We start from the raw sequence: 21,081 nt of genomic DNA, 5'->3' as shown, positions 1-21,081 counted from the left end.
TGTCAACTCAATTACCCAAGTTGTTCTAGTTTGCTTTCTATTGCTGTGATAAGGCTGTGACAGCCAGGAGGTGGTGACACTTGCCTTTAATCCCAGTACTCAGGGGCAGAGGCAGGTGGATCTCTCTGAGTTCAAGGCCAGCCTGGTCTACAGAGTACTGAGTTCCAGGACAGCCAAGGCTACACACAGAGAAACCCTGTCTTTTAAAACCAAAAAAGAGAAAAAAAAAAGATCAAGCAACTTGGAGAGGAAAGATTTATCTCCCCTTCCAGTGTATAGTCCATTATGAAAGGAAATTAGAACAAGGACATGAGGCAGGAACCTGGAGTGTGTGGACTGCATGGTGACCACTGCTGCTGGCCAACGTTCCAGCATTTCCACATTGCAAACCACACTTCTCCAGCACCTTTTTACTTTCATTTTTAATGATTCTCAATATTAATGCCTTTCCCTTTGGGAACTCTTGTATGGATTTTGGTAGAGGATAAAAATGTGTACAATGGTAGCCTCTCTAAACAAAATAATTTGGGAAAAAAAAAATCCCAACCACTGTGTTACCAGGAATTCTGATGCGCCCTCTTATTACACCAAGAACAGAAAAGTTAGAGATTTACTAGACATACCTGATCCCAAGGATGAAATGCCTACAATTCAGATTCAGAGCCTGAGGCCATTAAAGGCAAGAATTCAGTTAATAAATACAGAGAAATCAGAATGGTACATTATAATGGGAAAAGAGTAAGATACCAGGACCTTCATTTTTTGGGAGCATTATGAGGGGAACAGGCCCATGGAGTAAGACTAAGAAACTAGTATAGTGTCTGCTCCCCAGAAGTCCTTTTCCCAAGGCCAGGCATTTGGATAAGGGTCTTCATTCCCATGGGAACTTGAGGAAAGTTTCTGCTTGATAAAGCAATCATTCTTCTTATCTCGAGCTCTTGTTAGAACTTGTGGCCCTTCTATTAGCGTGACTGGTGCCTATTGTCAAGGTCAATGCTAGATTCCTCAACCCCTGATCTCAATCCACATCCCAGCTCACACTCACCTTGTCTCCCAATAATCCTATGTGCAACTATACAGTATAAAAAGTGTAATCTTGGCCGGGCTGTGGGGGGTGCACACCTTTAATCCCAGCACTCAGGAGGCAGAGGCAGATGAATCTCTTGTGAGTTCGAGGCCAGCCTGGTCTACAGAGTGAGTTCAAGGACAGTATCAAAAGCTACACAGGGAAACCCTGTCTCGAAAAGGAAAAAAAAAAGTGTAATCTTTTCTCAATTAAAAGCTGCTGGCAGCCATCCCAATTCACCCTCAGAGCCTGTCCTGCCTCTCCGCCCTCCCCCGCACTGCACACGTCCTCATTGGAACCTGAACCCTCCTCCCACCCCGCCAAAGCAGGTAAGAAGGTCTCTGGCACTGAAGGAAGACTGAAGCAAGGGTGAGGGAGGACTATTGCTTATTAGCTTGATCCTCGTTGGGGAGTAGTATTTTAAAGTGTGTTACTTTTGTTTATGTTGCATTTGTTTAACTCTGTGATACTGTGTCTGTCTAAAACACCTGGTGGTCTAATAAAGAACTGAAAGGCCAATAGAGAGGCAGGAGAAAGGATAGATGGGGCTGGCAAGCAGAGAGAATATACAGAAGGAGAAATCTGGGAGAAGAGGAAGGAAAGAGATGGAGTGAAAGGAAGTAGGAGCTAGAGGAGGAAAAGGACTCCAGGGGCCAGCCACCTAGCCACCCAGTCACCCAGCCACCTAGTCACCCAGTCACCCAGTCACCCAGCCACCCAGTCACCCAGCCACCTAGTCACCCAGCCAGCCACGGAGTAAGAGTGAGATTTACAGAAGTAAGGGAACAGGAAAAGCTCAGAGGCAAAAATGTAATCGGGATAATTTGAGAAAAGCTGGCTAGAAACTAAGCCAAGCTATGGCCAGGCATTCATAAGTAATAAGCCTTGGTGTGTGAATTTATTTGGGAGCTGGGTGGCAGGACCCCCAATACACCAAAGACCAACAAACAACAGATCCCCATGGATTCCTAGCCTGACTTTTTTTTTTTTTAATGTGCATTGGTATTTTGCCTGCCTGCATGGCTGTGTGAGGGTGTCAGATGCCCCGGAACTGGAGTTAGAGAATTGTGAGCTGCCATGTGGGTGCTGGGAATTGAACCCAGGTGTTCTTTCTCCAGCCCCACCAGCCTACTTTCTTCTATTACCAGGACCACCTACCAAGGTGTGGCACTGTCCACAGTGGGCTGGGCCCTCCTACATCAATCATTAATCAAGAAAATGGCCCACAGGCTTGCCTACAGGCCAAGCTGATGGAGACATTTTCTCAATTGAGGTTCTCCTCAGAGTGAAATCTACTTTGTAAAAGCAACTAGCACACTGGTTTATAACCTATTTTTTTATTTTTAAAGATAATCTTTGATTATGTACCCTGGCTGTCTGCCTGGCCTGAAACTTTCTATGTAGACCAGGCTGGACTGGAGCTTGCAGTGATTCCTCCCAGCCTTTGCCTCCCAAGTACTATTAATTCTCATTCCAAATTAGAGACTTTCAGCAATTATTACCCCTGATTTTGGTACCTGACCCAAATTTTTATATATTTTAAGTAGGGCATGGGGGGTGGACACAAGTGAGTTAGTGAGTTTAAGGTCTACATAGGGTTTCAGGCTATCTAGGGATACACAGAAACAGTCTATCTTTAAAAAGTATTGTTTGGCTTATATTGAGTCTGAAGAGGTCAGAAGAAGGCTTCAGATCCTCTGGAGCTGGAGTTACATGACATTGTGAGGCCGTTCAGATGTGCATCACAGAGGGAATGAAACTCAGGTCCCCTGAAAGGGCGTAAGAGCTTTTAACGGCCCAGCCAACTTCCCAGTTCTATGTAAGAGTCTGTTATACACAGTTTTCTTTTCTGCCTCAGCCTCCTGAGTGATGTGACTTCAGCATTCACCACTACACCCTGTGGTTGATACATTGTGCACCCCAGTAAACTTACCTGGGGGTCAGAGAACAGAACAGCCACTATATTAAACATAGGTTTAGGCAGTGGGAACACACACCTTTAATCCTAGCATTCAGGAGGCAGAGATCCATCTGGATCTCTGTGAGTTTAAAGCCACACTGGAAACAGCCAGGCATGGTGACACACCTTTAATCCCAGGAAGTGATGACAGAAAGCAGAAAGGTATATAAGGTGTGAGCACGAGGAACTAGAGCCTTTTTAGGCTTTTAGGCTTTTAGCAGCAGTTCAGCTGAGATCCATTCAGATGAGGACTCTGAGGCTTCCAGTCTGAGGAAACAGGATCAGCTGAGGAACTGGCCAGGTGAGGTTGGCTGTGGCTTGTTGTTCTCTGATCTTTCAGCATTCACCCCAATACCTGGCTCCACGTTTGTTTTTGTTAATAAGACCTTTTAAGATTCGTGCTACAACACTCCACTCAGATGAGTGTCTTGAATACCAGTACATACATTCGAGAAAAGATAGAAATAGGTTATCTACAGATTTGCACAGCCAAACATTTACTACCAAGCAACACTGGCTTCACTCTGTCAACACTTGGTGACCAGTCCTAGAATGGACTGGAGTCCTAACGACAGTCTATGTTGTGGTCAGAAATTGTGCAGCACAACACATAAGATGTATGAATCGCTGGGCCTGGTAGTCTAGTAGCAACACAGACCAGCCATGGCTATATATGGTGATATTTTATTTGTATTAAAATGTTATTTCTATGTTAACAAATAAAGTTGCCCTGGGGGTCAGAGCTATTAGCAAGCCATAGGAAAACAGGGCAGTGGTGGCGTACGCTTGTAATCCCAGCACTTGGTAGGCAGAGCTAGGTAAGTCTCTGTGTGTTCAGGGATACAGCCAGTATTGGATACACATGCCTTTAATCTCAATACCAACCATAGAAAACCTGGAGGTCTATACAGACAGGCAGTGACAAGGCGGTCATGTGGTTGGGTTTACAACCAATGAGAAGGCAGAACAGAAACTCTATATAAAGACTTTAACACAGAAAGTAGCTCTGGTTCGGAGAGGTAGGACCACCGCAGGAGGAAGGGTAAGGTTTTAGCTCTTGGCTCTGACCTCTTGGCTTTCTTCTTTGCATTGGTTCTGTGTTTCTTATTTAAAAAGACGGTTGGTTACATCTACAGCTATATACTGAGTCGCTTTTAAAAACAAAACAATAAATATCGGTCGTGCAAGGTGAATGAAAGTAGAAGTGGTTGGCTCGTAAGGTTGTGATGCCAGAAGCCAAAGCCTGATGTCGCAGGCCAAAACTTCCTCCAAACATAGGTAGAAATTCCGAGTATGTCTTGTCAAACCACAGTTGCCCGGAAACTATGATCCTTTCACCCGCTCCATTATCGCCTGAATGTCTTCTCATGCTCTACGTCAGAGTATAAACAGGGAAGTGAGGGGACGGTCAGAAAAAGATAGCTAAAAATATTTCAGCTAAGGGCCTGAGAGATGGCTCCGTGGGTGAAATGAGCTTGCCGCCAAGCCAGACAAGTGTTTGATCCCCGGAACCCACATGTTGGAAGGAGAAAACCTGACTCCCGAAAGTTGTCCTCTGACCTCTATACGCGAGCTGTGGCACACACAAAATAAATGTAAGAAAATATAAAAATATATATCGAATAAAGGCGCTGGTAGGCTAAAGCAGGGGGAAATGTCTAGATCACTTCTTCAAAAGGCGAACTCTCGGCAGTTTCGCCCGGCGCGACTCAACGTTCTCAACATAGCACCGCTAGGAAGCAATTCCTACCACTACGTATTTGTCAGAAGCCTGTTAGCTTCTCCGGCGACCGCGGGCCGACCCCTGCCGGAAGTGACGCGACTGCACAGAACACTTCCGGAGCTGCAGGGACGGCTCCGCCGGAATAGGTAGCGCGGGCCCGACCCGCGTCCGCCCGCCGCCTCCGCTGCCGCTGCGCTCCCGTCAGACTCTTTTGGTCCGGCTTGACCTGGTCTGGCGGATCTGGGCTCTGCGGCCGCAGGGCCGCGGCTCCCGGTAAGTGCGCGGCGGGAGTTGAGGCCTTGTTTACTCTGGCTGGCCGCTGGAGGGGGGGGGGGGTCCCCGCGCGCCTCCCCGGCGCGGTCGGGGCTCCGCCTTCGCCGCCGCCTGCGAGTTCGGGGTGTCCCGGGTCCTGGCGTTCCCTGCTGACTGGGAGATACTCCCGGCGGCGGCGGCGGCGGCGGCCGGTGCCGCTGCGGCCCGGTGCGTCTTCGGGGTTTCTCTTCTTGTCGCCTTCTTAGCTCACCGAGAGGTCGGAGGCCAGCGCCTCTGACTGGCGGGCGCCGGTACACTTGGGCCTGCCCCGCTGGGCGCTCCAGGAAAACGCGCCACCTCCGAGGCTCCCGATTTAGGTCGGGTTTTGGAGCTTTTGCTGCGCCGCCCGGAGTGTTTGTTAACGCTCATCATGGGAAAGGTCCTCCCTGCGCGTGGGTTCCGTGTCCGCGCGGATCTCTGGAAGACCACGGCGCTTCGCAGAGACGTGCGGTCACGCCCGAGGCCACTGGTCTAGACTCGAGGGAGGCGGTAGTGTTCTCGGACGAGTTCGCTTTAGTTCTGATTGTTACTCATAGAACTTTCTGTCACGACGAACACGTTCTAGACCTTTGGTGTTGAGGACGGTAGCCACTCGCCACACATGGCCATGTAGTATTTGACATGTAGTTAGCACGTCTGAGAAACTAAACTTTTCTTACTTTTTAAAGTAAAATTTAAATAGCTCATGTAATTAGTGGCTACGTACCATTATTAGGACAGATACCGTGCCGAGTTTTGTTTTGATTTTAGACGGGGTCTCTCTACATAGTCCTAGCTGTCCTGGAACTCACTATGTAGACCAGGCTGACCACAAACTCACAGGGATGCATCTGCATCTGCTTCTGCCTCCCCAGTGCTGGAATTAAAGGCGTTCACCACCACGCCCGGCGGGTGCGGAGTTTTAAAACAAGTTGCTGATTCATATTTTTCGGCTAAGTAGTTTTTCTTCGAAAATATAGTTAATAAATGACCATTGAGGGCCAAGTATCATAATTGGAGTAAACATGTTAGACTAACCAAATTTCTGTGCTCTTGTCAATTTTAAGAGATCTTTATCCTTATTTGTGGTCATGTCTTAGACGCCAGCTCAGAATGAGTGGCAGGTTTGATGACTTTGGCTCTTGGAAAAACTACTAATTGTGCCATTCTGTCTGAGATATAGGCGTATTTAACATCTTGAATACCTTCTCATATTAAGGAACTGGCACATTGGCCCCTTTGAACAAAGGCAGGACTCGGTTTTCTGTGTGTATTTTGAGACAGTGTCTTGCTGTGTAGCTCAGGCTGCTCTCCAACTTTTGATCCTCCTTCCTAAGCTCCCAAGTTGGGATTCCCAGAATGTGTCACCAAGCTCAGCAAGGCCAGCATTCCTTCAAGAATCTTTTGACAGCCTAATGGTGGCACTCACCTTTAATCTCAGCATTCAGGAGACTATGTTCTGTGTGAGTTTGAGGACAACCAGGTCTATGTAGTGAGACCTTGTCTCGAAAATATGTGTGTTTAAAATATTTTTTTTAAAAACCTTTATTTAAATCTGGACCTAGAACACCAGGAAGTATGAAACAGCCAAGTCTTTGAGAGAACCTGGATTCCCACCTACTTGAATATTTGGTTGGTGAAAAACCTGTAAGCCATCTTCTCACAGATCCTAAGTAGAAATTAGAGATTTTGAAAGCATGCTGTCTTGTTGGTGAGATTTCTGTAGCTTTGAATCAGACTCTTAGACCATCAATCAAATAGAATCCTGATGCTGGCTCTGCCAGTTGGCTTTGTATGATCCTGGGCAAGATACTTAACCTTTGTAAATTCCAGCTTCCTCATTTGTAAACCTTCTGTTTTTATTATATTTTTGAGATAAGATCTCACCATGCAACTCTGGCTGGCCTGAAACTCAGAGATCCACCAGTCTCTGACTTTCCAAGTGCTGGGGTTAAAGGTGTGTTTCCCACCATGCTCAGCCATTGTAAGCTGTTTTTTATGAAGATTATATTAGAATGACTGACCTCACCTTGGTTGTCATTAAACAAAGCTATTATTGGTCCTCACGCCTTATATACCTTTCTGCTTCCTGCCATCACTTCCTGGGATTAAAGGGGTGAGTCACCATGCCTGGCTGTTTCCAGTGTGGCTTTGAACTCATAGAGATCCAGACGGATTTCTGCCTCTGGAATGCTAGGATTAAAAGGTGTGTGTGCCACCATTTTCTGGCCTCTGTCTATCTAGTGGCTGTTCTGTTCTCTGACCCCAGATAAGTTTATGAGGGTGCACAATATATTGGGGGACACAATATCACCACAGGTTCTATTTGCCCTATAGAGGTGTCTTATGTGAAAATACAGGTAAAAAAGAAAAATTTTAAATAGGTCAATTATTCCATTTTATTTTTTGTTTCTTCAAGACATGGTTTCTCTGTGTAGTCCTGGCCACCCAAAACTTACTCTGTAGACTAGGCTGGCCTCAAACTCAGAGATCTGCCTGCCTCTGCCTCTGGAGTGCTGAGATCTGTTAGCACTGACTGACCTGGAACTTAATACATAGACTGGGTTACTCTCAAACTCAAGAGATCCACTTGCTCTGCCTCCCAAGTACCTCACCATGTCTAGCTATTTCTCCATTATTTTGGAAATAATCTTCCATGATAATTGTTTGGACTGCTTCACAGAAAAACCCTGTCTGGAAAATCCCCTCCTCTCCCTTCCCCCCCAAAAAAGAAGCAAAAACAATAAACTTGCAAGAGCAGGATATCAGTTTTAAAACATAAATATTGTCTCTTTTCATTTCAGATGGAAATCATATGAAACACTGTTTGAGTGATACCTTCAGGAAAGATCTTTAAAAAGTGCAGGTGATTTAAACATTAGCTCTTTCCTTAATTTTATTATGTTGATGTGCATGTGTGTGTGTATTGCATGTGGAAGTCAGGGTACAACTTTGGTTGGTTCTCTCCTAATAATGTGGATTTAGGGATTGAACTCTAGTTGCTTGACTTGGTGGCAGGCACCTTTACTCACTTTCAGCCCAAGGTTATTTCTCTCTCTTCTTTTTGTTTTTTTGTTTTTAGAGACAGGGTTTTTCTGTGTAACCCTGGGTATCCTGGAGTTCACTTTGTAGTCCAGGCTGGCTGTGAACTCAGAGATCCACCTACCTCCGCCTCCCAAGTGCTGGGATCAAAGGTGTGTGCAGCCACTGCCCAGCTTTTGCCTCAGCTTTTTAAGGGCAAGTTGTAGACGCGTTCAACCATGCAAGACTTTAGCAGAACCTCCTCCCCCCCCACCCCCCCTTCTAGACAGGGTTTCTCTTTGTAGTTTTGGTGCCTGTCCTGGATCTCGCTCTATAGACTAGGCTGGCCTCCTCGAACTTACAGAGATGATCCACCTAGCTCTGCCTCCCGAGTGCTAGGAATTAAAGGTGTGTGCCAACACCACCTGGGGAGCAGAACTCTTACAATTGGAAAATTAGTTAACTTGGTAGACTAGAGGAAGATGTTGAAGGAGTATGAGACCTTTTTTCCTATCTGTGCACCTGTCTTTCAGATATATGATAGATGATTGTGAAACAGTGGTTTTCTTTCCCTACAAGTCATAGTGAGATAGAATTGTGTCCTTAATCGGGTATTCATTTTGTAATTCCTCCATTTGTACAGCTAGCTATGAAGATAGATTTTTCCCTGAAGGACCTGGCAAAAAAAGGACAAATCCATCGGAATTTTGGAGTCCTTAAAAAAAAAAAAAAAAAAGCAAGCTGCTGCGTGGTGGCAGCGCACGCCTTCAATCCCAGCACTCGGGAGGCAGAGACAGGTGGATCTCTGTGAGTTCAAGGCCAGCCTGGTCTACAGAGTGAATTCCAGGACAGCCAAGGCTGCACAGAGAAACCCTGTCTTGAAAAACCAAAAAAAAAAAAAAAAAAAAAAGCCATTTATTTATTGTATATGTCTGTGTGTGAGTGCTTCTTGTGTAGAGGTCAGGGAACAACTTGAGTCACTTCTGTCCTGTCATTTGGTACCAGGTTTGAAATAATTTCAGCATTGAAGGCAAGTGTCTTTGGAATATGAGTCCTTGCCATAGGAAAGACATTTTTATATTTCATGCCTTTCATGTTTATTTGTCATCATGGGTTCTGTCTCTTAGTGAGGACTTCTCTTTGATAAGCATAGGCCAACTTATCAAATTGATAAGATTGATTGATAGTGAGGTGTTCTCAGTGAAACCAGAATTGAGTGGGGCAGCTGAGCAGGTGGTGGTGTACTCCTTTAATCCCAACACTCTAGAGGCAGGTGGATCTGAGTAAGAGCTGAGATAGGCTATAATAGGAGCAGGGCTAGGGCTGTGTTATTTTGATTCTTGAATAATTTCTCATAGAAAAATAGTAATACTTTTTTTTTTTCTCTCTTAGAAGACAAAAACACTAATGCATTTGAGAAAGCGATAAAGTTGGGGGGAGGGGGAAAAGCAACTGATTTCCTGATCTGCAACTTGGCTGGATGTTAAGATGTCCGTGGACATGAACAGCCAGGGGTCTGACAGCAATGAAGAGGACTATGACCCAAACTGTGAGGAAGAGGAAGAAGAGGAAGAGGACCCTGGGGACATAGAGGACTACTATGTGGGAGTAGCCAGTGATGTGGAGCAGCAGGGGGCTGATGCTTTTGATCCCGAAGAGTACCAGTTCACTTGCTTGACCTATAAGGAGTCTGAGGGTGCCCTTCATGAGCATATGACCAGCTTAGCCTCTGTCTTAAAGGTGAGTAGTGCTGTCAGTTCAGATGTAATCTCCCTGGTTAAATTGAGGGATGATGTGTTGATTAATGACTCTTACATACTGTTTGAATGGTTGTATAGCTAGAAACCCAAACTTATGTATGTATTGCATCATTTAGATATTTTGTCATATTAACTTGTTTTGAAATAATGAACTTGGAAACATGTCCAAGGTCTTCAGGTTAAGAATTACAAAGGAGGCATAGAATAAATTCAAGACAGATCAGAAGTATATGACAGAATTGCCCAGCTTTTACTTGTTTCAGAAAGTGAGTTCTGTGAATCTTGATGAAATGATGTGCATCTGAACCACTGTCTTTTATACAACTGTTTGATAAAGTGTCTTAAAAGTGACCATATCCCCTGGTTTGCCCTGGGATTAGTGCTTTGGGTTGAAGGACTCATTGAATTCAGGTACTGATGATTATTATCTATTTTGAGAGTTTTCATAATAACCTTAAGAAAAACAGTTCTCAGAGCTTGTATTTGGGGGTATCATTACAAGAATTAGCAAGACTGACTGTACTCAGTTATTCCAACAGATGCTGTTTTTGTTTGTTTGTTTGTTTAAATAATTTATTTAACTTTTATGTGCATATGGTGTAAAGGTATCAATCCCCTGGAACTGGAGTTACAGTTGTGAACTGCCATGTGGGTGACGGGAATTGAACCCTGATCCTCTGGAAGAGGAGCTAGTATTCTTAACCACTGAGCTATCTCTCCAGCCCAGATGATTTTTTGTTTTGTTTTGTTTTGTTTTTTTTAAACCAGCGTACTTTTAGAATCTTACATCTTAGGCCAGTTATTGCCCTCTTGATACCCAACATGTTCTTTTAAATGCTTATTTAGGCGTTTTCCCAGCATGCTTTCTTTGCAAGATGTTCTCCAAAATGTGAAAATGAGAACATTTATGTTATTTTACTTTTTTGCTGACTTTCCTTCATGAATTATCCCATGGATTTTGCTGGATCAAATTGAAGGTCAATGGGTCTGGTGAGGTGGCTCAGTAGGTAAAAGCGCTGGTCACATGAGTGAGCCCGACCACCTCGGTTCAATCTCTGGAACCATGTAAAGGTGGCAGAGAGAACTGACTTCTACATATGTGTTGTGTCATGCGTGTACCTCCTTCCTCAAATAAGCTGAATTGAAGGTCAGAGGGCATGATTGGCTGGGCATGGTAACATGTCTGTAATCCCAGCACTGGGGAGGTTACAGTGGAAAGATCATAGTGAGTTCAAAACTGGCTGATGCCACGTGAGACACTGTTTCAAAAAAAAAAAAAAAAAAGACAACCAAATAACCAAATAAAACAAGACATTCCAACCAAACAAATTTTCTTGTAGTTATTTAGAAGGAAATACCAATGTGTGTCATGTATGAATTTCTAGAAAGGATTATTGTATGTAATGTCTGGTGTCCAGCACAATAATGCTATTGGCCTGGGCATGGTCCTGCAGGCCTTTAATCCCAGCACTTGGGGAGGTAAAGGCAGGGGAATCAGGAGTTCAAGGTCCTCCTAAGCTACACAAGGTATTTGAAGCCGGCATTGGCATACATACAGTTCTGACCAACATTTCCCTGGTTCCCTTCAAAAATCCCTCAGAGCTTGGGCATGGTGGTGCACACCTTTAATTAAAGCTCTTGGGAGGCAGAAGCAGCTGGATCTCTGAGTTCTAGGCCAGCCACAGCTACATAGTGAGACCCTTCCTCAAAAAAAAAAAAAAATTCCTTAAATCCCACATACCTGTATTGTTTGACTACAAGTGTGGACTCAACCAGTGCCCTAGGGCACTTTCCAGGAGATTCACTCAGTGAAAGCATAAGTGACAATCTAAAAAAACCCTGAGGACAGAGAAAGGTGATAAGGTCTAGGGAAGGCTTTCCAAGAAACTGACCATGAAAAAGAATAATAAAATGGTATTAGAGCTGGTTATCAGCCTTAAGTGGGACAGAAAAGTTTAAAAACTTAGAAGTCCTTTGCATAAATGGGCACATCCTAATATAACCATGGGCAAATAACCTATCTAGTATAGATCCACAAACTTGACAGTTTCTCTTCTAATTTCTTTTTACTTTTTTTCCTTTTTTGGCTTTTTAAGACAGGGTGTCTCTGTAGTCCTAGCTGTCCTGGAACTCGCTCTGTAGACCAGGCTGGCTTTGAACTCACAGAGATCTACATGCCTCTGCCTTCCGAGTGCTGGACTAAAGGCCTGTGCCACCACTGCCCAGCTCCTCTTCTCATTTTTTTAAAGATGGTATATTATCATTTCTAAAGGTGTGTGTGTGTGTGTGTGTGTTTATATGGCTATGGGCACATGACTTCAGGTGCCTGGGAGGTCAGAGGTGTTGAATCATCCTGGAGCTGGAGTTGCAGGTGGTTGTAAGCTGCCTGATATGGGTCCTGGGACCTGAATATGGGCCCTCTGCAAGAGCACTAAAAACTCTTAACCACTGAGCACCTCTCCAGCCCTCACATCTACCCCTCACCCCCCCCCTTTTTTTTTTTTCTTGAGACAGGGTCTCACTAAGTAATCCTGGCTGTCCTGGATCTAACTATGTAAACCAGGCTACTCTTAAACTAACAGAATTTTGCCTGCCTCTGTCTTCCCACTGCTGACATTAAAGGTGTAGGATACCACAGCTCACTTTTTCAGAGGCTTTTTGCTTAGTTTTTATGGTTTTATTTTATTTATTTATTTATTTTTTATTTTTTATTTTTTTTAAATATTTATTTATTTATTTATTTATTATTTATTTATTTATTTATTTATTGTGTATACAGCATGTATGCCTGCAGGCCAGAAGAGGGCACCAGATCTCATTACAGATGGTTGTGAGCCACCATGTGGTTGCTGGGAATTGAACTCAGGACCTCTGGAAGAGCAGCCAGTGCTCTTAACCTCTGAGCCATCTCTCCAGCCCATTTTTTATTGTTTGAGATAGGGCCTCTCTATGTAGCTCTGGTTGTGCTTGAATTTGACACAAAGACCAGAGTGATCCTGAACTGGATCAAAGCCATGTCTGGGCTTTGGTTTTTTTGTGGGTTTTTTTATGTTGGTTTTTTTGTTTGTTTGTTTTTGAGACAGTGTTGCTGCTATATAGTTCAGGTGGGCCTTGAACTCTGAATACTACTAAGTCAGTCTCCAGAGTTTGGGGACTACAGGTGTTCCTAGTACATCCAGCTCTCCTGTGAGTGTGTGCTTTTTTTGTTGTTGTTTTGTTTCGTTTTGTTTTTAATGATGTACTGCAGTCTTCTGATGGCTTTATGCTTGATCCTTTTGTGCATTTTGGCATCATCTCTTAAACTAGATTGCCAGGTCCTGGCCATCATTGCTGTCATGAGTTTGCATTCACGGAGGATACTAGATAATTTCTTGAATACTTGTGGTTTACTTGGTTGTTGAGCTGTGGCTGCTGCTTTTGATGAGAGTTAAGTTTCCTAGTCTTTGCTGTGCGTCCTTCTAAATTTCCAGGAAAGAAATCATTTTGCCTTCAAGACTAAGAAAAAAAGGAACAAAAAGAACCAAGAACAGAATTGAAAATTAGGAGATGGAGAGTTGAAACAGGTTAAGAAGGAAAAAAGGTTAAGAAGGAAATGAGATAAGAGGAAAATAACCCACAAAAGCATTGTTGCTGGTAGACAAACTTTGATTTTTCTCTCCCTGCAATTCACTAAGAGCATGTTAGCATCATTTTTTTTTTTTTTCCTCCTTCCTGGTTTGGGGCAACATAGGTTGAGATTTAGTTGTCATACATATAGAGGAACTCTGTTTCAGGTGGTTCTACAAGGGTTGGAGAGATGGCTCAGCGGTTTAGAGCACTGGCTGCTCTTCAGAGGACCCAGATTCAATTCCCAGCACAAACATGGCAGCTCACAACTGTCTGTAACTCCAGTTTTTTGACACCCTCATGCATACATGCAGGTAAAACACTAATGCCCATAAACTATAAACTAAAAATAAACCATTATAAAAAAGATGAAGTGGTTCTAGAACTTGGTTGAGGTTGGAGAAAGGTAACAATAATAGGGAAGGGGAAATGGATATGGTATTGTACACTTGTAATACTAGCATTTGGGGGGGCGGGGGTGGAGGTGGCTACATAGTGAGTTTTAGACCTGCCTGGGTTACATGAGATCCTTAGACCTGCCTGGGTTACATGAGATCCTCTTAAAAAGTAAGCAAACAAAAATAAAACAGTATTATACAATAGTGTAGGAGGGAAAAAATAGAATATGAAAGAGGTGCTGGGTATGATGACCATTATTATTACTGGTATCCTCATCAGTCGCTTGCACAACATCAGTCGCTATGACATACTGGGGCATTTAAGTATCTCCTATGATTTAGTTGCTGCTTGGTTCATAGAAAATCTTAGATGTGTAATTTAAAATTAGCCTCATGAACACCTTTCTGTGAACAGAAACTATCTAAGTCTGAGGAATGACATAGAATTTCACTGCTAAATATCTGTTTTATAAAGCATAAGGTTTTAAAAATGTAAATATTTTGGGATTTAAATCTTTATCTTTTTAAAATTGTGGTTCAGGCATGGTGGTACATACTTTTTATCTAGTACTCAGGAGGCAGTAGCTGACTGATCTTTGTGAGTTCCAGGCCAGCCTGGTCTACATAGTGAGTTCTAGTTCAGCCAGGTCTACACAGTGAGACCTTTGGGGGGGGGGAGTATTTGTTTTCCTATGTGCATGTATGCCATGGGGTACCTGTGAAGGTCAAGGGACAACTGGGAGAAGTCAGTTATCTCCTACCATGTGGGTCACAGAGATCACACTCGATCATCAGGCCTAGCGGCAAGTGTCTTTACCCAGTGAGTTATTTCACCAGCCTAGAGTTTGAAATCTTTGGGATACTGGGATTTTAGTTATAGTAGGGTACCAGCATTAGAATGTGGTGGTGCACGCCTTTAATTCTAGCACTCTGGAAGCAAAGGCAGGCAGATCTTTGTTTGAGGCCAACCTTGTCTACAGAGAGAATTCCAGGACAGCCAGGGATATACAGAGAAACCCTGTCCTGGGAAAAAGAAAAAAGGTGAAGCTGAAGGTGACACAAGCCTGTCATTGGTAAGAGAATCAAAAGTTTAAGGCTAGCCTGGGCTATAGAGTGAGAACTTGTATTTAAAAAACAGACAAAAAAACCCACCAAGGATCCAGGCATGTTGGCACACACCTTTAATCCCAGTTCAGGAGGCAGAGACAGGAAGATCTCTGTGAGTTCGAAGCCAGCCTGGTCTACAAAGTGAGTTCCAGGACAGCCAGGGCTACACAGAGGAAAAAACAAAACAAAAAACAAGGGTTGAAAGACAGTTCAGTTTTAGAACTCTTGTCCACTTGTACACTGGTCTGGGTTCTGTTCTTTGTACTGCAAAAAATAAAATGCCATGGCAGTCAAATCAAGAGCTAAGGAAATGTCTGTTAATAAATGAAAACTATAGATATCAGATATTTGTGGGGATGAGACTACTGCAGAGTGCTTCATTATAGAAATGGGGAGAGAGAAAATCTTGTAGGCATAACCTTTTTAGTGATCGTGTAGCAGTATGTAAAGAAAAATTACTCTGGGTATCGTGGCAGGCAGATCTCTGAGTTTAAGGCCAGCCTGGCCTGTGAGAATTTCAGTAGAGTCAGAGATACACAACGGAGAGACCTCGTCTCAAAAAAAGAAAAATAAAAAAGGAAAATTACCTTTGTTACTATATTTTCTTCTTGTGAGTGTTCCTGTACTGGAGGCTTGGGTGTTATTCCTCATGTCCTTTTTTTTTTTTTTTTTGAGACAAGCTGGTCTGGAACTTTTCAAGTAGGCTAGGCTAGCTGGCTAATGAGCCCTGGGAACCCTTATGTTGCTGCCTTCCTGGGTGTGCCTTCACAGTACCTAGCTCTGTCTTCCCCCCTTGTCTTTTGTGTATGTGGTAGTGTGTGCATTCATGCACACATGGAAGTACATGTGTTCTCATGGGGTGTGCATGCCTGTGTGTGGAGGCTGTGGGTTGTCAGGAGTCTTCCTCAATCACTCCCCACCTTATTTTGCATTTATTTATCTGGGAGTGGTTTTCATGTACTGTGGTGTACATGTGGAGGTCAGAGGACAACCTGTAGGAATTGGTTATCTCCTTTTACCAGTTGGTTCAGTGAACTGAACTCAGGTCATCAGCCTTAGTGGCGAGTACCTTTACACATGGAACCATCTCACTGGCCTTCAACCTTATTTAAAACTTAAAAAAATGTTTATATATATGGGTGTTTTGCCAGCATTCCTGTCTATGTAGTACTTGTATGGTTGGTGCTCATGGCAGCCAGAAGAGGGTGTTGCATCCCCTGGAACTAGAGTTACAGATAGTTCTACGTCTCCGTTTGAGTGCTGAGAATCAAGGAAATCAAGAATCAAAGGAAAAATATAATGAGACATAGTGGCACATTCATTTGATCCTAGCACTCAGGAGGCAGAGGCAGGCAGATCTCTTAGTTCTGGGACAGCCAGAGTTACACAGTGAAACCTTGTCTTGAGAAAAACAACAAAAAGTTTTTATTTATGTGTATGTTTATATGATTATATGTTGTGTGTGTGGTTTCCCATGGAAGCCAGAGGAAGGCATTGGATTGCCTGTAGCTGGAGTAACTGGTGGTTGTAAACTGCCTGATAGATGATAAAATAAATATAGATAGATAGATAGATAGATAGATAGATAGATATTTTTTAAGTACTTGCTACTTTTCCAGAGGACCTCAGTTTGGCTCCCAGCACCCATATCAGGTTATATAATCTATGTTTTAGATAGATAGGCAGGCAGACAGACAGACAGACAGATAGATAGGTAGATAATAGAAAGAAAATATGGTGTTTTACCTGCACCAGGTCCATGTCTGATACCCTCTAAGGCCAGAAGATGGCATTGGATAACCTGGAATTGGAGTTACAGTTGTGAGCTGCCATGTGGGTACTGGAAATTGAACCCAGGTCCTCTGGAAGAGCAGGTAATGCTCTTAATTGCTGAGCTATGTCTCCAGCCCCATGATAAACTTTTTATTATAAAATATAGATTAGTTAACCAAGAATTTTGTCATTTAGTACTGTTCTATGAAACTCTTTAAAAAGGTTGTGTGTGTGTTCATGTCTCTGTGTGTTTGTGTATGTGTACATCTGTGTGCAGGTACCCACTAAGGCTAGAGAGAATGTCAGATCACTTGTCAGTGATCTGTCTGACATAGGTGCTGGGATCTGAACTCTGGTCCTCATGATTGATCACTAAGCACTCTTAGCCACTGAGCCATCTTTCCAGTGCCCCCACCTCGCTTTGTTTGAGACAGGATCTCATGTAGCCCAGGCTGCTCTCAGATTTGCTGTGTAGCTCAGATTTTCTGGTCATCTTGTCTATTTCCTGAATGCTGGAATTACAGGTATATAGCAGCACGCCTGGATGTTCTTGAATCATTTGCTAATAGTTTGTTCAGGGAAAGGTGCTCAGGCTTTGGCAGAGCCCCAGATAGGGCCCAGTCAGGGATATGATGGATGATGATGGGTGAATTGCAAAATATACCTCTTTCCTTTTATGTTCTTCTCTTAGCGTCATGTTCAAAGTATGGTCAGAGAAGCAAATATTCAAGGCCCCATCTACCTGCTGCAAGAGAGAAAAGAAATAGTCTACTTGGACTTCGATCTAGTCCAGGAGCCACAGTGAGCTGCCTGAATTTAGTACTGAGACAGGAGAGCCTTAAAAGTGAGGTAGAAAGGAATTGGAGAGATGGCCCAGCAGTTAAGAGCATTGGCTGCTCTTCCAGAGGTCCCGAGTTCAATTCCCAGCAACCACATGGTGGCTCACAACCATCTATAATGAGATCTGATGCCTTCTTCTGGCTGCAGGCATACACTCTGGCATGATACTGTATGCATAATAAATAAATCTTTTTTAAAAAAAAGAAGGCTCAGTAGGTAAAGGAGGTTGCTAACCAAGCCACATGGTCTGAGTTTGATTTCCCCAGGACCCACAGGGAAGGAGAGAACTGACTCCTGCAGATTGTCCTCTGCCCACCCCCTACATAACTGTACTTACATGAATGCACACACATGTATAAACACAAATAAGTAAATGTAATAAAAAAAAAATTCGCCAGGCGGTGGTGGCGCACGCCTTTAATCCCAGCACTCGGGAGGCAGAGCCAGGCGGATCTCTGTGAGTTCGAGGCCAGCCTCGGCTACCAAGTGAGTTCCAGGAGAGGCACAAAGCTACACAGAGAAACCCTGTCTCGAAAAAACAAAAACAAAAACAAAAAAAAAAAAAATTCCATTCAGGTAGAAGGCATTCAGACCCCACAGGGCAGTGATCATGGAAGGTAGAAGATTACCTTCTTTCTGTACTAGCGTGAGACTCTGTAATGTATGGGGAAAAGGAAATAAAATATGGACTATTGTGAAGTGTCTATTACTGGGGTAAAGGAAACTTTGAAAACTTCAGGACTTCAGTGTCAGTGAAGTATGGTGCTCACTTGTCAAGCCTTGTGGATAGGAAAATTAAGCCAGTTGTTATTAATATTTATGGCTCTTCTTACTTCATGAGTTTTTAACTGCAATAGAGCCAGGGAAATGTTCCCTAGTTTCTGTAACTCTCCCTAGATTCTCTCACTCTCTTTTTTAAATATTTATTATGTATACAGTGTTCTGTCTGCATGTCAGAAGAGAGGGAATCAGATCCCATTAGAGATGGTTGTGAGCCACCATGTGGTTGCTGGGAATTGAACTCAGGACCTCTGGAAGAACAGTCAGTGACCTTAGCCACTGAGCCATTGCTCCAGCCCCTCTCTCTTTTGCTTAAATGTATTTTAAAATCTAGTGTTTGCTTTTCGGGAGTATGTAGGTAAAGATCATGTTAAACTCTTCCTCTGGGTCATTTTTTTTTTTCCATTTGTGGGTAAAGGATGAGTTTTTAGGGCTTCTGACTTTATATACAGAAGTCTTTGTAGGGTTGTGTTGAAGACAACCTGGGTCTATGCTTTTGTCGCCCAAGTCATTGATAATTTCTTAGGTGACACCAGATATATGGATAATATCTGAAGACTTAATTACTAAATTGACTTTCTTTTATTCTGGAATAGTTGTATTTTAAGACATTATATTTTTATTATCTTTATACTCATTTTTTTCTTCTGTTATTTTACTTGTTACTGATTGGGAATGTTTTCAACTTGAGCCTGGTAACACTGAATATTCATAGGAAGCCATCTGATTTTTGTTAGACTTGGTATCAGGTTTCTTTGAATGCTTGTATTTAAGTATAGACTATAGAATAAATCTTGTGTTTCAGATAGATGACCAGTATGTTGACTTATTCGTGGTTTTAAGCTGAAAATCTTGTATGTTTTACTGATATATGTATTTTTAAAGGGAGGTGAGAAATGTCCAACATGACATTGGGATTTGCCAAAATGCAACATGTTGGAAGTTGTCACTTTCTTGCTACCTCAGAAAGGTTATTGTAATTGCTGTGTTCCTGGCATCACAGGCCACCATGTTCACTGTCCTTCAGAAAAGAAGCTCTCTATCCCATTGTGGGGCAGCTTCCCGTGTTAGTCTTGTGCTTTTTGTTTGTCTTAGAAACTGGAAACTGTGTGAACAAGGACAACATCCCATGTTCCGATCCTGAACTTGTTTATATACAAAATTTTACTTTTAGGGAATTAACTACAGTATTAAAGAATACTATTCATGATTCCATTAACAAATAACAGTTTTCTTCTTTGCTTGTCATCTCTCAGCTCCTGTTCCATATAGATTACTTTGCTGTAATTCATTTATTCAGCCATTATGTATTTAATACCTGCAGATAGCCCTGAACAAATAGATAAAAATTTCTTGTGGACGTTACATTCTAGAAATCGTATACACACACATGCATTATATGTAAAGGTGTGCTCTGCTTTCTTAGCACACATATTTCAAATGTTTCCATGCTTTTAACTTTGTCCTTACAGTTACTCTAAATGCCTGTATAGCATACTATCTTGTTCTTGAACCATAATTTGCTTCAGATATCCTCCACCAGACATTTGGGTGAGTACTTGGTCTGTTACTGTTTTTAAGAGACTGGTTGTATTGCTGTGAGCATCTTCATGGATGTAGTCTTAAGTCTCTTAGGCTTTGTCCATAGCCTGGGTGAGTGGTCATATGATTGTGTTCTTTTCTGCCATTTACTATAATGTGACCCCACTCAAGTCCCTCAAAATTGCTAAGCTTTAGTTTGTAATAGCTCCTCCACACCATTAAATGTGATTGGCACATAAGTATTTAATAAACATTGCTTTGTCATCAGTGGGGGGTGGGACTGGACCAATGAAAATGTTTGCATGGTGGCTGTGGTTCCGTGAAAATGTATTCTCACAGCATTTCTGAGGCAGAGGCAGTAGGATCTCCGTGAGTTCAAGGCCAACCTGGTCTTCTTAGTGAGCTCCAGGACAGCCAGGGCTACACGAGAAACCCTGTCTCGAGAAAACAAAAAATTGCTGGGCGGCAGTGGCCTATGCCTTTAATCTCCACACTCAAGAGGCAGAGTCAGGCGGATCACTATGAGTTTGAGGACAGCCTGGTCTACAGAGTGAGATCCAGGACAGGTACCAAAACTACACAGAGAAACCCTGTCTCGAAAAACAAAAAAAAGGAAAAAAAAATTAAAACATCCTCAGGATTGTACATGTTGGGGTCCTGTGGTGGGATTACACTGAGATTTCCTGGCAGCATTTGCAGATTGGTGCATCTGATTGTGCAGATGCTGTTGGGTTGTCCCCTTGTAAAGCTAGAACGCCTTGTGCCGCCTTCTGGGGCCCACTAAAACAAAATAAAAACAATTGATTTTTTTTGGGCAGGGGCCAGGAGAGGACAGAGGACAAGGTACCTGTTCCTCGGGGCTTTGATTGACTGTTGTGCTGTTTGTTTGGTCCCCTGCTTCTGTTGACACCACCTGACAAAGTGCTGAGTTCATGTGGGGATCCTTGTTACCAAGACAGACTTGATTTTCTTCTGACGTATGTTCCCGATTGGTTGCTTATATTCTACTTTATCTATTAGTCTAAGAAAAACTTGAGAGATTTAAGTTGTCCATCCAAAAAGAGGAAGAAATAGGAAAGATTGAACAAAGTACAGATTAAAAAAGCAGGACGCTTCTCCTGTTCCTTCTGAACTGCTGTCTTCTGAGCATTACTACTTAAACTGCACAGAGACATGAGGTCTGCCTCTTTTCTGTGAAGTATTACAAATCTTTA

At 43.0% G+C, this 21,081-nt stretch overlaps 1 protein-coding gene across 9 annotated transcripts in view; it reads left to right on the top strand.

Moving 5' to 3' along the window:
• Positions 1-4,857: 4,857 nt before the first annotated feature.
• Arih2 (ariadne RBR E3 ubiquitin protein ligase 2) overlaps positions 4,858-21,081 on the top strand; it is a 51,982-nt gene continuing 35,758 nt past the window's right edge. Inside the window, exons 1-3 of one of the 9 annotated variants that reach the window (XM_059268686.1) lie at positions 4,858-5,022; positions 7,845-7,906; positions 9,454-9,801. In XM_059268686.1, the coding sequence (XP_059124669.1) occupies positions 9,550-9,801 (252 nt within the window). In that variant the 5' untranslated portion in view covers positions 4,858-5,022; positions 7,845-7,906; positions 9,454-9,549. Of the gene's footprint in view, positions 5,023-5,127; positions 5,230-5,262; positions 5,379-5,633; positions 5,953-6,663; positions 6,688-7,194; positions 7,247-7,844; positions 7,907-9,453; positions 9,802-21,081 lie in introns of those variants that run through there. The other 8 variants (XM_059268692.1, XM_059268688.1, XM_059268689.1 and 5 more) reach the window with 8 other exon arrangements.

This window comes from Peromyscus eremicus, chromosome 7, assembly GCF_949786415.1.
Source record: "Peromyscus eremicus chromosome 7, PerEre_H2_v1, whole genome shotgun sequence".
NCBI classification, from domain to species: Eukaryota; Metazoa; Chordata; class Mammalia; order Rodentia; family Cricetidae; genus Peromyscus; species Peromyscus eremicus.
Note: the sequence above shows the minus strand (reverse complement) of the source record. Positions and strands in the feature narration are given on the sequence as shown.